The following is a 13,928-nucleotide window of genomic DNA, read 5'->3' as shown; positions in this document are numbered from 1 at the left end:
AAGAAGACCCTGCTAAGAGCTGTAAGTCTGGCCCTGACAGCCAGAGAGGAAGGAGTTCCCTGGAAAGAAAGACATTATAATGAGTAGGAGAAGAGACTGAGGCTGGGGGCTGGCAGTAAGACTGGCAGTAGCAAGCAAGAGAGAAATGGGGAGAACCTTAGGAACAGAAACCTCATTTATGGGTATGGGTTTTGTTTGTGTTTCTTTTGCTGTGAGGTATGGGGTCATTAGTGGGGTATTGGGAGGCTACTAAGCACACTTGATGAAGTGGTGTGGTGGCAGTTGATCTAGGGGCAGGCCAAGACTCTGGAGCTGATGCCCAACAGCAGAGTACAGGGCACCAGGCCCCAAGGAAACATAGAGGTGAATGGTAGCCGACAGAGGCCTGGTGGCCCAAGGTGGGCCAAGAGAGGCCCAGTGGTCTAAGGTGGGTCAAGACAGGCAAACTAGGCGTAGAAACACCCTGCTTGAAGGTGATGCAAATAAAGACTGGGCTGGACAGAGGTGACCCAGTGATGAACAGGGTGAAGTGAGATGCCTAAGATTTCACACCAGCAGTCTGATGGCTGACTCCCATATTTATATTAATTACCATTAAGATATGGCAGGCAGCGACAGGGCAGTATCACCAGCGTGCAGAACAGGCTTGGTTGGGGTAGCTGCCAGATGGTGCCAGAGCTGCCTTAGAGGTGAAGCCCATTACACCTGTTTTTTTGGGATGTCCCCAGGTTCTGTGGATTCTGAAGGCTAAACCCCTTTGTCAGAAGTAGAAACTGCATGTGTCCAGACCAAATTGGGGCACTCTCTTGTGTCCTTAGTATGAGCAGATGATGATCAGGTACAAAAGCAGTAAGAGAAAGCAAGTCAGACCAACCCTGAATTAAGATTAATCTTCAACTTGGACCATCTGAATACTAAAATTAAACACAGACCATTTTTAAAAAAAAACCCACAAAGTAATAACATAATAAAGTAATGACGTATGTTAGTGTAATAATATGCTAAAGTAATGTCTTATGTTAGTGTAATAATACAGTTTCAAAATAAAATTACCAAGAGTCAGGAAATCAAAAATTAGAGTTCTGACAGCAATGTTATTTCAGGCTCCTTGTAACTGCAGTATTTTCTATTCCTGAGAATTCATCCCCAGAGAGATGTGTAATTGTGTGTATATTACTTTCTCTAGAACCTATAACTGTAAACACCCTGACTTATCTGATTTCAAACCTAACCAATATATTGCATTACTTTAGTGTTTTATATTAGATGCTGTAAATTAAAATACAGAAAAGATAAGATATAGTAAGCTGGGATTAATTTATATAATTTCATATTAACTGAAAAGCCCAATTTCTACAAGCTAATAGGCAATAATTGATTTACATACAGTAATCCTGAGAACCAACATTAATCATTCAATAAATTCCTTTCTTCTGCCAAAGCTGAATACCTTGATTACTATACTTACTTCAGATGAAAGGCTGCTGGTAACTGAATGTTAGAAAACAGAGTGCAGTATTCAAACCCCCCCAGCAGTGTTTTTAGTATGTCTTACTCAAAAGCATTTACTCCCTTGACTGAAATATCACAGTTATCAGGAGACTATATGTTTTAGTAAACAGAAAAGTTAGTTCCTGCTTAAACCAGGTATGACTGACAACTCCAAAAGTACTATTATGAAAAATATTTTTTCCTGAAATGATTGACAAATCATGCTTAAATAAATTTAAAAAAAGGCAAGGGTTGGCAAACTTGTGCCTCCACAGGCCAGAACCTGCGACCCAGAACCCTGCGACAGGCAGCAAATCTCAACCCCCCGGGATGCCCAAGCCACCTGTATTTACCCTTGCCACCAATCCAAGGGCTAATGGTGTTGGAAAGGATTAAATTCATAGGCACTATAGGAAAAGAGCATGGAGGGCTGCGTGGTCAGCAGACACTGCAAAGGGAACAGAGGGAACAAGGCAGACAAAAGACCCTAAGGACATCCTCTTAAGGCAGGGGCAGGCAACATATGGCCTGCAGGCCACATCCAGCCCACCAGGCCATTCTATCTGGCTCATCGGGCACCTAAAAAATTTAAATAATGAATATTCATCTTCCCCGGGCTGCCTGTGAAAGTTGATAGGAACTAGCAGCAGCAGAACCTGGGGAGGTAGGGGCAGTGGCAGAGGATGGGAACCACAGGACCAGATCAGCTCCTGCTGTGTTCTGTGCCTGGCACTGCAGCCGGGAACCGCAGGATGCCCAGCCAGGCTGGTTAGCTCCGTGCCATGCAGTTCCCACTGCAACACCCAGATGAAGACTGCAGTAGGGGTCGACCTGGACCCACAGTTCCTGTTGACCTGGACCCACAGGCTGCTGCTCCTGCCTCTTTTGAAGGCCGTGAATTGGGGGAAGCCCCAGTTGGAGCCGCTGCCTTCCTGCCCCCACCGTGCGGCTCTGCAGATCAGGAGTAGATGGAGCCTGCTCCCTGCTTCCCGTGGGGTCCAGCAGGGCTGCCCCAGGTGAGGGCGGGAGCTGCAGGCATGCGTGGAGCCCCCTTAAAGGCAGGCAGGCAGGCTGCACCTCTCACCTCCCCATGCACAGCACTGGCTGGAGCCACCCCACCAGGCACCAGTGCCCTGAGCACCCCTCCCTCCCTTTCACCTGCGGCTGACGGCAGCAGTGGCTATGCACCCTAGCAGGGTGTACAGAGGGTCCCCGCACCCCACAAACCTCACACACCCACACCCTACCCCCACAACCCCTCTACATATACACAGACCCTAACATACCCTGTCCCCCCGACAACTGCCCACACCACACCATACACACACATTCCTATACCCCACACACAATTTAAAAGAATAAGACTGTATTTTTGAGTTATGATGCAATCCCTTCTATACACACTACACAAACACCAATCATGACAAATATTTTTTGTAATAAAATTGAAATCTGTTTTAGCACGTGATTGACTTTCAATGTATGATTTGGGTTTTTTTCTGGTTCTAAGATGGTAACTCCCACCCCCCCATAAAGGAGTATTTCTGCAGGCAGGGCAAGGGGAGGGACGTCTAGTGGCAAAGATCAGGGGTTAGCAGGCAGGACTTCCAGTACCAAGACAGTGACCAGGGGGTGGGGCTACCTATGCGGCCCTCAACAGCTTGCAAAACTCGTTAAGCGCCCCCCCCCACACAAAATAATTGCCCACCCCTGCCCTAGGGCCTTGGCTGTTGTGGAAGGAATAGATCAGGGGTGCACAATTATTTGGGCTGGAGAGCCACTTAAGAAGTTTCAGTGAGCTGCTGTAGGCCAGAGGTGGGGAAAGATGGCATTGACCTGGCCCCATGAGGCAGGAGGGGTGCTGACACAGCTCTGTGTAGCAAGGGTAGGGGGGGCAATTGGTCCTATCTGTCCCCAGGCAATCTGCCCTGCACCCACTACTGGGGGTGCCAGACAAAGCAGGCAGGCAGGGTATCCATGGACACTGGCCCAGGACCCCTACAGGATGGGCACGCTCAGCTGAGCGGTTGAGATAGAGGCAGACAGAGAGCAGGGTGGGCCGGGATCAAGGTGTGGTGACAGCACAGGGCTGGGGCCTGGGGCCGAACTACAATCCACTCATGCAAGTCACTGTAATGGGTGCCAGCTCCTCAGGCAGGGATATATGGGGCTATCACTGCCCCACAATCCCAGTCCTGGCCCTGCCCACCCATCCCGCTCCCAGATACCACTCCCCCTCGCCTGCAGCCGCATCCCATCTGCCTGGCTGAGGATGTCCTACAGCATGGTCCAAGACCAGTCTCCATGGAGACCCCACCTGCCCCATCTGGAGCCTCCAGCAGCGGGTGGAGGGTGGACTGGCAGAGCAGCCAGACGGAGTGAGCCATCACCCTGGGGGCTGCTGGGAAGCCCAATCCAGCTGTCACGCTGCCCCCGCCCTGCTGCGCTCCTGTGGGCCACAGGACCACACACCATGGCCCTGACATATGGGCCAAGCAGAGCCAAGGGACTCAATGCAGGACAGATAAAATCCATTGGCTGGCTGAATCCAGCCTGCAAGCCATATTTTACCCATGCCTGGAATAGACAGAATGAGGCAGGCAGTAGGACCCTGGTCATATCCCATCTGCTGCCCAGGCCACAGCATGCTGCAGATCCTCCAAGCTGCCCAAGGCCAGATCTAGCCTGTGGGCCAGATTGCCAAACCCTAAAACATATCAATCAAGTCTTACCATCATCTTAATGCTGTTTAGTCCATAAGGGATATTGAATGATGATTATAATATAATGCAGAGCTAATTTTTTTAGGTACCTAAAAACTATCAAGTAGAGCTCCAATCACCTGATTAGCCTTACATCACAAGAAAAATAAATGATTTTGTGCTTCTTGTTGTTACTCACCTGTCTTAGATCCAGGGTGATGGTGACCCAGTGATATTCCCTCCCATTCTGAATGCTGGGACTTTGCCACCAATTATTCGTACCATCTATAGCATTGGAGATAGGGTGCTGTTCTGTTTTTAAACAAGAAAGTCTTTTAATTTCATTATTAGGGATGTCAAAGGTTAAACAATTAATTGTTTAAACTATAGGTGTAATGATAACTGGTTAGCTTATCCTTTAGCGCGGGATGGGTGCAGTGTGGCGGGGAAGTGAGGAAGGGACCTGTGCAGTGCCCCAGAAGGAATCCGAAGGCAGCAATGCAGGAGGGAGGGAGGAGTGAGGAGGAGGGGATGGGAGGAGGACTAATACCCACAGCCTAAGAGGAAAACAGGGAGCAGCACAATGACTCAATTAAGCAATTAGCTGCTTGTTTACAGGTGCTCCTGCCCTCCCAGCAGGGTTTCAGGTGGGCTGTGTTATCTGGCTGGGCTTGCCTTCTCTTCCCCCTACCCCCAGTCAAAGGGCTCCAGTAATATTATTAGAGGAGGTTAAATGATTTTTAAAAAATGATATTTACATCCCTACTCATTATTCCTTCTCTTACTTAGCATGTATTTAAGTTGCACAGTAGATATTTTATCCTTATATTAATAAACAGGGATCCTAGTTTTCCGTGATAAAAAAACCAAACTTCTCCTATTTAAAAAAAATCATAAAAATCCGCACTTTTCCATGGCAAGCCCCCCACAATGCTGATTGGTCAAGGGGCTATGGCCCTGCCACTCACCACTGATTGGCCAAGAGTACTGCCTTTCACCACTGATTAGTGGACAGGAGCAGGGCCGCACAATGGGCAGCCCTCTTAGCCAATCAGCGGCTGGGGCAGGGAGGGGGGGCTGCCATCTCTGTTGCTTCCCTATGTGCCAGCAGATTCTCCACCCCCCACAGTGGACTGCTGCAGTGGCTGTAAAAAGTACTGGTTCCCACTGGGGAGCCAGCATTTTATTTTTAGTAACGTTTTTTTTTCCAGGGATTCCAGAGATTCTCTGTAAACACACAAATGCCATGTTTTTCTGTGGCAAACACATTTCTAGGATCCCTGGTAATAACCAATAAAGCATACAATGGTTGATCCCTGTGCAGAATTCTACCATGTAGCCTGCTATGAAGGTTTTTGTGGGACTTAAGGATTTGCATCTGCCCTTGTGTCAGAAAGCCTGAATTTTACCCAAAATGTAGATGAACATTAGCGAGTATTCTAAGCAAGTGCATACCAGACGCACATTATATTGTTTGCGTCCTGTTCTTTCCTTCCACAATTAACACAACAAACTTGCCTTTGGGATTAGGACTGTTGTTGTCACAGACACGGCACTGTGCATTGCGTAGAGGTCGACCAGGAACATGTTCCACCAGTTTACAGAACATCTCAGGTCCCTTCTCGCCACAGGTAGCATTGGTGGTGATATGAGCATTGCTAGCCAGATTTAAAATAGCCGGAAACAAACCTTAAAAGAATCAAATGCAAACCAAAAATATTATCACTCTTATGAGACATACTCATTAAAATAAAAAGACATATATTTGACTGTAGTATCTGGTAACAAGCAATATTCTTCGCTGTGTATGTCCCTTTGTCCCAAAGAGTTTGGTAAATAAATGTACTAAAAATACATCATCTTTGTGGAAGGAACAGTAACATTTCAAACAGTGTTAATTCCAGGTCACATTGGTGTAATTTTTGAAGAATAACAGAGTGTAATTTCATAGGCAGAAATTAAGCTTTTTTAACAGTGTAAATCAATCCCAGGAGGCAAATTTAAAAGTACCCCAGATAAGAATGATACAGCAAGTATTCTATGCCCGCAGCCATTCTTTTTAACTGATCTCAGAAAACAGAAATGTGAAGGACTTGAGCAATGTATTTTGAAATCTCTAAGTTTATAAAGAGTGAAATTTAGACCTTGATTCTGGGCACTTCTATGGGTTTGATAAAGCAAAGAGCACATTATTTTGACCCTTTCATTGTCTCCCCCAAATTTGCTGTCCCTGGCATAAATTATAGCAGTAAAACTGGGAGAGCAGGTTGGGAAAGCAGCACCACACTCCTCTCCAGAGCCTAGCCCATGAGATTTCCTCTCCCCAAAACATTTTCTTTCAGAGAAGCCCAGTTCAGTGTCTGTGGTCTCTGTCTGTGATGACTCTTGCATTTGAATATTGTTGTATACCTTTATTTAAGAAGCATTCCACTTCTTGGGTAGCTCAGTTATTGACATAAACATCTGAGAAACTGCTAGGTTTTGGTGACAATACTTAATCAAGTTCCAATATTCAAATCTGAGTCTTTCTTTTTCTCTTTCTTTCTCTCCATACATCTGGGTTTTCCTGGATATGTCCTCTTTTTGAGTGCTCCAATCTCTGTCCAGGCAGGTTTTTCAAATCTGACCAAATGTCCATCCAGGTTTTTACTTTGCTCTGCTGATGCGAGCAGAGGGAGAGGCAATTGTAGGCAGCAAGTACCATGTGTGTCTGCGTGCACCCCAGAAGCTACATGCAGGTAAGTCTGGGATGTGGGGCTGGGGCTGCAACAGGGCAGGGGGGCGGAGGGGTTACCTGCCCCTCCAGTAGAGGAAGGGGGACCTTCTGAGTGTAGCAGGTAACTCTGTGCCAAGCCAGCAGCACAGGGGCTGAGTGGCCAGGAGACGCTGCCCAGGGGAAGGGGGCCGTGACCACACCAGGCCTCCTGGCATGGTGCAGCAACCACAGCCCGGGGGGGGGGTGCCACAAGCCTCCCCTCCTCTTCCCTCCACCCAAGCCAGGACCAGACTTGCTCTAAGCCACTGCACTCCAGTCCACTTGGGACAGGAGCAGCTGAAGCCCCTCCAGCAGGGCTGGGGGGAGGAGGGGGCTGCGGGTCAGGAGTGAGGGGCACCAGCAGCGATTGGGGGCGGGGCTGCAGGTTGGGAGTGAGGGGCATGAGCATGGCCCAGGGGAGCATGTTACAGAGGTTTGGGAGTGAGCACTGGCAGGGCTGGGGTCTGTGGGTCAGGAGTGATCCAACAGATTTGAGGCACACCTCAGAAAATGCCAGCTCTTAGTTTTCACTTGATTTTTGACTACAGAAAAACAATAGAGCAACTGTTCTATTGTAAATTGCACTACAGGTCAGAATATTTTCAATGGTATGGATTCCTATTTGAAAACTCCGGGTTTATTTGTGAGCCATATTTGCACACAAAACAGTGCCATCATTGTATGGCACCCCACAGCACCTTTGAAAGGATCTCAAGGTGCCATGGCACCACAGTTCAGAATCACCGGTACAGGGCATCATGCCCTCTGGGTGCACATTACTTTGATTGCAGCACTTAAAAGCAATGTTTTAAAATGCCTGTAACATGTGTTGGAAATACATAAACTGCTGCTGTTTGTTTTCTGGTTGTCTATATCTATAAAACACTTTTTCCCCTTGAGACTGAATGATCATGAGTTAGAATAGCTATTTTGTTCATCCTGCTTATTTAATCCCAAATCTTAAATCCTTTGAGCTACAGTTGCAATACATTGTGACAAAAAATAAGTTAACAGCTTCAATCACAAGTGTATCTGAGGGTACATGTGTGAATTTAAGTGTTTCTAGGCATTTTTGAAGCCGTTAATCAATAAATCCAAGCAAACTGAAGTGAAAACACTTTAACAATTATCCTGTTCTTATAAGACAATAGAGAAGGATTATGATTTACTATGAGCCTCTACTGAGATATTTAAAAAAAAGAGGCTAGCGATCTAGGTGAAATTTTAGGAAAGCCAGATAAATAAATGGTTGAAAATGACACCCAAAGAGATTAATTATCATAGCTAAAAGGCCAGAGAGAGCAAAGCTCTTAGAAAACTCAGGGTCAAAGAAAATAGCTTTGGCAGAAACAAAAGTATTGGAAAGTGGGTGGTCAGACGGCCACTCCTTTATGTTTGGGGTCCTAAGGCTGAAAAATGGATGGGCTATTGTCCACTTTTGCTGTTACTCTTGTAATGTAGAATGGGTACACACTCTTGCAACATGTATGAAGGTTTTAGAACTTTTTTATTCTGGAAAATATTTCATTTTGTTGAAGGTTAAACTGCACTGACATTAAGGAGGCAATTTAGGACAGCCAGTTAACACCATCTTAACAGCTTGTTTGTTTGTTTCCTGATTTTGATCAGTAAGCTAAATCTGCTCCTGTTTCTTAACAATGTTGAGTGCTATGTCTGTTTATCAGGCTAAGATTTTAGAGCTGCTCTCATTTCCTTTCAGAATTTAGGATGAAAAGCAACTCTGAAAAAGGGAAGCTCTGGAATGCTAACATGGGTTTAGACATTAAACATGATAGGCTGACGAATTAAAACAAACCTAAGATCCTGCTCCCAGATCAGGTATGACATATAAGATGCCAGAAGTAATCACACCTCAACTGCTGTAATAGACACTCAAGAAGCATGATCTGAAGTTTATTTTATAAATTTATAAAGAATTAAAAGTCAACATTATTTCAATTAAGAATCCAAACCTATTTCTAATAACAAAACTTATGTTGGTTCTAACCCTTCCAGGTACCACAATATGTAGGATGAAAAGTTAGTATAATAGCGTTTCTGTTTTCTTAGTTGTACTTCAATAAGGCACAACTAATTATGCCAGGAGTTTTAGCCAGAGTCTTTGTCTGTGTTGTAATTACGTTAGCATGGAAACCCTGAAGAAAGGTTTTAGCTAAGTTTAAAATTTGACTTCAGTTTTCAAATTGTGAATAAATCCTAAAGTTTTGAACCACAGTAGGGTGTGTTTTCAATTATCTTATATTTAAAGAGGACAGAAGGAAAAAGTTTTCTATTTTTGATTTACACTAAATCAAGTACAATCCATTTTTCTTGTCCTCTTAGATTTTAAATCTGAAACAGATGGTCATTTCTTTAAATACCAATGACATTACTATTTTACTGAAGTTATCAATACATTCTTTGTTCTGTGTGTGATCTTGTTTTCCCTCTCACTTCCGAGAGTTTTACTTTTACAGTTATAAGGGGAATGTCCCTTTGTTTTCCCTATAAACGCTTAAAAAAGCATACATGGATAATGCAACATATTAGACAAATGTTCCTCAACCACAGTTTTTTTCTAATGACCAAAAGATGCTAATTTTGCCTTTGAATAAGAATACTTGTCTTTGAAAAACCACAAAGTCAGTGCTGAGGTGCCACATGCTTTTTTTTTTCTTAAACAATTAAGCTGTGACTAGTGAAGCTAACAGTTCTCTCATTTCTAATGACTTGTATCAGAAGGTGCATCTACACGTTCATAGTGTTCATTACTGTTCATTTAGTTTAGCACTTGCTTAATGAAGTACTAACTAAATGGACAGTAATTACAGGTTTTTTTGTGCTACTTACTGCACAGTAACCTAATAACACCGCGCAATAGTTTATTAGCATTGGTTTTTTGATTGGCACACTACTGAGCAGCCTTATCAGGCTACCGCACAATAAGCATCTTGTGTAGACGTGCCCACAGAAAGATTAAAAGAAAGGATGGCTGGTGCTATTTCAGGAGCCACGAAAACCATACATTTTTAGAAGTAATCCATGCATGGCCATCTGGACATGACAGATATTGTCATGTTCATACTTAACCCAGAATGACATTGCTAAATATAGAGCTATCTGGGAAGAGTTATGGATCAAACACTTAACCCACCACACAGTCAATTTGAGATTGTGAAGGGGGCATGTTCTGCTCCCTGCTTGACTGGAGCAGCAGAGTCCAGCAAGTGACAAAAAATCCTCCCAATTGTCAGTCATTGTAATCTCTTCTATGAATCTGGCAGATTTCTAGATAACCCATCCTTTTTCTGTGTTTCTTGTCCTTCTAAACAGCCTGATGCTCAGCAGTTGTCAATATGAATCAAGTACAATGTGTACATTGCTTTTTCAGAGCTGGAAACATTAATAACAATTAATTGTGCCTTGTCAGCCTTCATGCCGGCATTTATCATTTTTGTCCTCAATTTTACAAGACTTCTATTAAGGTTTTTGCAAGTCTTGGGAGATCATAGTTATAGTAAAAAGTCTTGGACCTTTACTTCCCCTGTTTCTGGAGCTGATGCCAGAGCTGTAGAGCCTGGCACAGCTGCTTGCAGCCTGCCCACTGCTTGCTGCAGCTGCCGAGAGCCCAGGCTGGCTACAAACAGCTGCACCAGGCTCGGGAACCCTGCTATCACCTCCGTGCCGGAAGCAGGAGAGAGACCGGGGCTGCGCTGCCTCAGGCCCCTCCCTCACCGCCCGCTCTGATGGGGCGGGTGCATGCACTGGTGCAGAGCTGATGCCGGAGCCCGGCCCAGCTGTTTGGAGCCTCCTGGCTGCAGCTGGCCCCAGTTCTGGGGAGCTGCTGCCAGCCAGCTGGCAGCTGGGACACCGCAAGCCCTGCCGGGAGCAGCCCGGGCTCTGTCACTGGCAGCAACTATCCGGAGCCAGGGCTGGCCATGGCATGCCAAGTAAAATGGCCGTGTGCGCCATGCTCGGCACGCGTGCCAGGGATTGCCAACCCCTGCTTTAGGACTTTCTGCTGCTGTTTAACACCATACTCTCTTACGTTCCTTCCACATAAAAGCAAAGCACTGATCTCAAAGGTTTATTTTTAAAGTAGCCCCCTTTTCTCCTGCTGAGAACAGTTTTATAATAGAAAATATCACTAAACACTTACCTGTTAAAAACCTCTACCTCATACAGCCCCCATTACTTTTAATGCAGGATGTGGGGCTATATTTCCTACAGGCTCTGAAAGAAATCTGTCTTTACTTCCTAATACTGTGCTCTAATTCAGAAAACAGAAGTAAAGAGCTTTGATTTCATCCATGTTCTTCAGATACAGGTTTGCTAAGTAGTTACATATTCACTGATATTCAGAATTTGTCAGCTAAATGCTAATTATTTTAAGGATACTTGCATTACCGAAGTATGCTTGAAAAATGCTTACCTCTATTTTCTACTATTTCATTTAAAAATAATTGTTTGTAGTTATGCCATCCTTGAAAGGATCTCAAGGTACCCCATGGCACACCAGTTGAGAATCACTGCCTTAGATACTTCTGTAAGTAAATCTTTAAAACCTGCTTCTAACAGAAATGATTTCACCTACACTCCATGCTCCTGACTAATGTTATTACTATTATTTTAAGAGTGCCTGGATGAGATGATAACAGAACAAAAAATTAAAAGAAATTAAATAAAGAGAGAGAGGAAAGGGGCTTTAAAGTCACAGTCCTTCATCTTGCTATTTCACACTACACTGCAAATGAAAATGAAAGGTATCTGTGACATTCATCTTCAGAAATAAAGATTCTATAATAGGTAAATAACAAAATATATGGATAAAATTTGTGCCTACTGGATGAAATTGTGCCCTTCCAGCCCTAATGTCTATGAAATCTATGAAATTTGGTTCAGTGCATTGTTATGCACAGTATTCTGCCTGATGCCATAAACGCTGACCTCCCACACCTTCCATTGACTCCAGGGTTACTTATGAGTGCTCAGCACTTTTGAAAACAAGGTGCTAAGTATTTAACTAGGCACTGTAAGTATTGCTACTTGTATGCTATTCTGCATAAAGTCTTGTTGCCTCACTATGAATTACTGTTTCCTGTTACTAGCAGTTTCCTTCCATATAGGGTAGGTTTCAGATAAACAAGGTAAGTTTGTAAAAGCATTCTACAGCTCAGCTGCTGTAATACTGTTTGTTTGTGCTCTGATCCTTTGTTTTAATAGTAGTTGCTATCCTCAAGCAACTAAGATCAGTGCTATCCAATTTATGTGCAAACCTACATTTGGAGTTCTTGGAGCTGTGTGGGGCACAAACTCCTTCAAGCAATTCAGAGCTTTCAATGGATTACTTTATTTTGGTAATATGAGATGTTTATGTTAAATACTCAGTCAGGTGAAGGAGATATTCAGATAAAGAGCTCATTCATATGATGAGAAGGCTTTTTATTTGGACATAGCTAGTATCCTTTTTCTTTTGCTGAAAAAGACCTTCTCAAGACACCTACAGCGGTTGAATGTATTCTCTATCTATACCTATGAATTCCCTCCCCAAAAGTCCATTCTTTCCTGAAGGGCTTTTTCCCCACCCCTTTAAAATACAAATTATAATTTTAAGGTTAAAGATGAAATCACTTTAAATCTGAAAATGTTAACATTTTTATCAGTTACTTTCTGTTCCTGTTTTCCCTTGTGTACATAGTATAACACTTATAATCTATATCAGAGGAGAACATAACAGCCTGAAAAACAGCCAAGATTACACTGACACTGAAACCTTCATTTTTAAGAGCGTTATTTTAACTAAAATGCCTTAATATTGCACTGGCAAGGTTCTTCAGGTAGATGTGATATCTTTTATTAGCCCAACTGAGTAGCTGGAACAAAGTTCTTGGCAAACTTTTGGGCGCAATCACCCTTCGTCAGGCACAGGGAGTCTCTGCTGTTCTGAGACTCCAAGGAATGAGAGGAGCTAAAAGTGTGACAGGATGTCAGTGAGAATGTAAATAGATGGAAATTAGAAAAACCAAAGACGTAGAACAGGGAAGGGGGGGAGGGAACAAGAGGGGAAAAGAGTCAAAGGTAAATAAGGGGGACTACTGTAGTAGTTTTCCAAGGTAGAAAAGAGACTGTCTGTGAAAAAGTTAATAGCTGGAAAATAGGAAGACAAAGGATAGAAAAATTCAGTTGCATTTTAAAAACATGCACTTGAGTTGTCGAATTTAAAATTGCTTAAAACTATCCAAGCAAAACTAATCTGAAGGGACAAAAGGTTATCTTTTTCCCTATCCATAGAGAATCAATCAGCAAGATTAAGTAAATGAAGCCTCATTACAATGGTCCCAAAGAAATGCTACACCCAGATATAAGCTACTCATGTAAGTCAAAAAACTGTCTGGTAGTTTAGGCATTAACTTGGTCCTTGAACCACTCACATTCAACTCCCTATCCTGGTTCTGCAGTAAGTCCTTCTATGAGAGAGAGCTTATTTTATTTAGGAAACTGGTTTAACCTATAGTAGCAATAAAACTTCTTTGCCAATATAAGATGCTGTTCCACTAAGAGAGTTTGCTGACCATAGCTGGGCAGAGTGACATCTTACAGACTAGCAAGACAAACCCTAATTTAAGACATGACCTACAGTAGTTATGTCCTCCCTCCTTTCCACACCCTTCCTTCAGTATCTGAGAATGTCACCATCTTAAATAAACCCCAGTCCAAAACCACTGTTAGGTAGCAAAGATATGTATCCCATTTGCAGATGAGGTACTGAGGATATACAGACGATCAAAAAGCCATGGCAAAATTGATCCAATCTTCACAAGTTTCTCTAAACTGCACAGACTGAACCAATAATAAATTCAATTCACATTCAATTTTCACTTGAGAAAAGCAGGCAGAGGCCCAGGCCAGAAGGCGGGGGGCGGGGGACACATGAACATGCCTCCCACCCCACCCGCCAGTCCCATCCAGCCAAGCAGGAC

At 43.8% G+C, this 13,928-nt stretch overlaps 1 protein-coding gene across 2 annotated transcripts in view; it reads right to left on the bottom strand.

Moving 5' to 3' along the window:
• LAMA1 (laminin subunit alpha 1) overlaps positions 1-13,928 on the bottom strand; it is a 204,599-nt gene that overhangs the window by 147,149 nt on the left and 43,522 nt on the right. For both annotated transcript variants that reach the window (XM_019525624.1, XM_019525630.1), the window contains exons 2-3: positions 5,712-5,882; positions 4,393-4,505 (exon numbers count right to left, since the gene is read on the bottom strand). In XM_019525624.1, the coding sequence (XP_019381169.1) occupies positions 4,393-4,505; positions 5,712-5,882 (284 nt within the window). The remainder of the gene's footprint in view (positions 1-4,392; positions 4,506-5,711; positions 5,883-13,928) is intronic.

This window comes from Gavialis gangeticus, unplaced genomic scaffold (assembly GCF_001723915.1).
Source record: "Gavialis gangeticus isolate Ggan-Ray unplaced genomic scaffold, GavGan_comp1, whole genome shotgun sequence".
Taxonomy (NCBI): Eukaryota; Metazoa; Chordata; order Crocodylia; family Gavialidae; genus Gavialis; species Gavialis gangeticus.
Note: the sequence above shows the minus strand (reverse complement) of the source record. Positions and strands in the feature narration are given on the sequence as shown.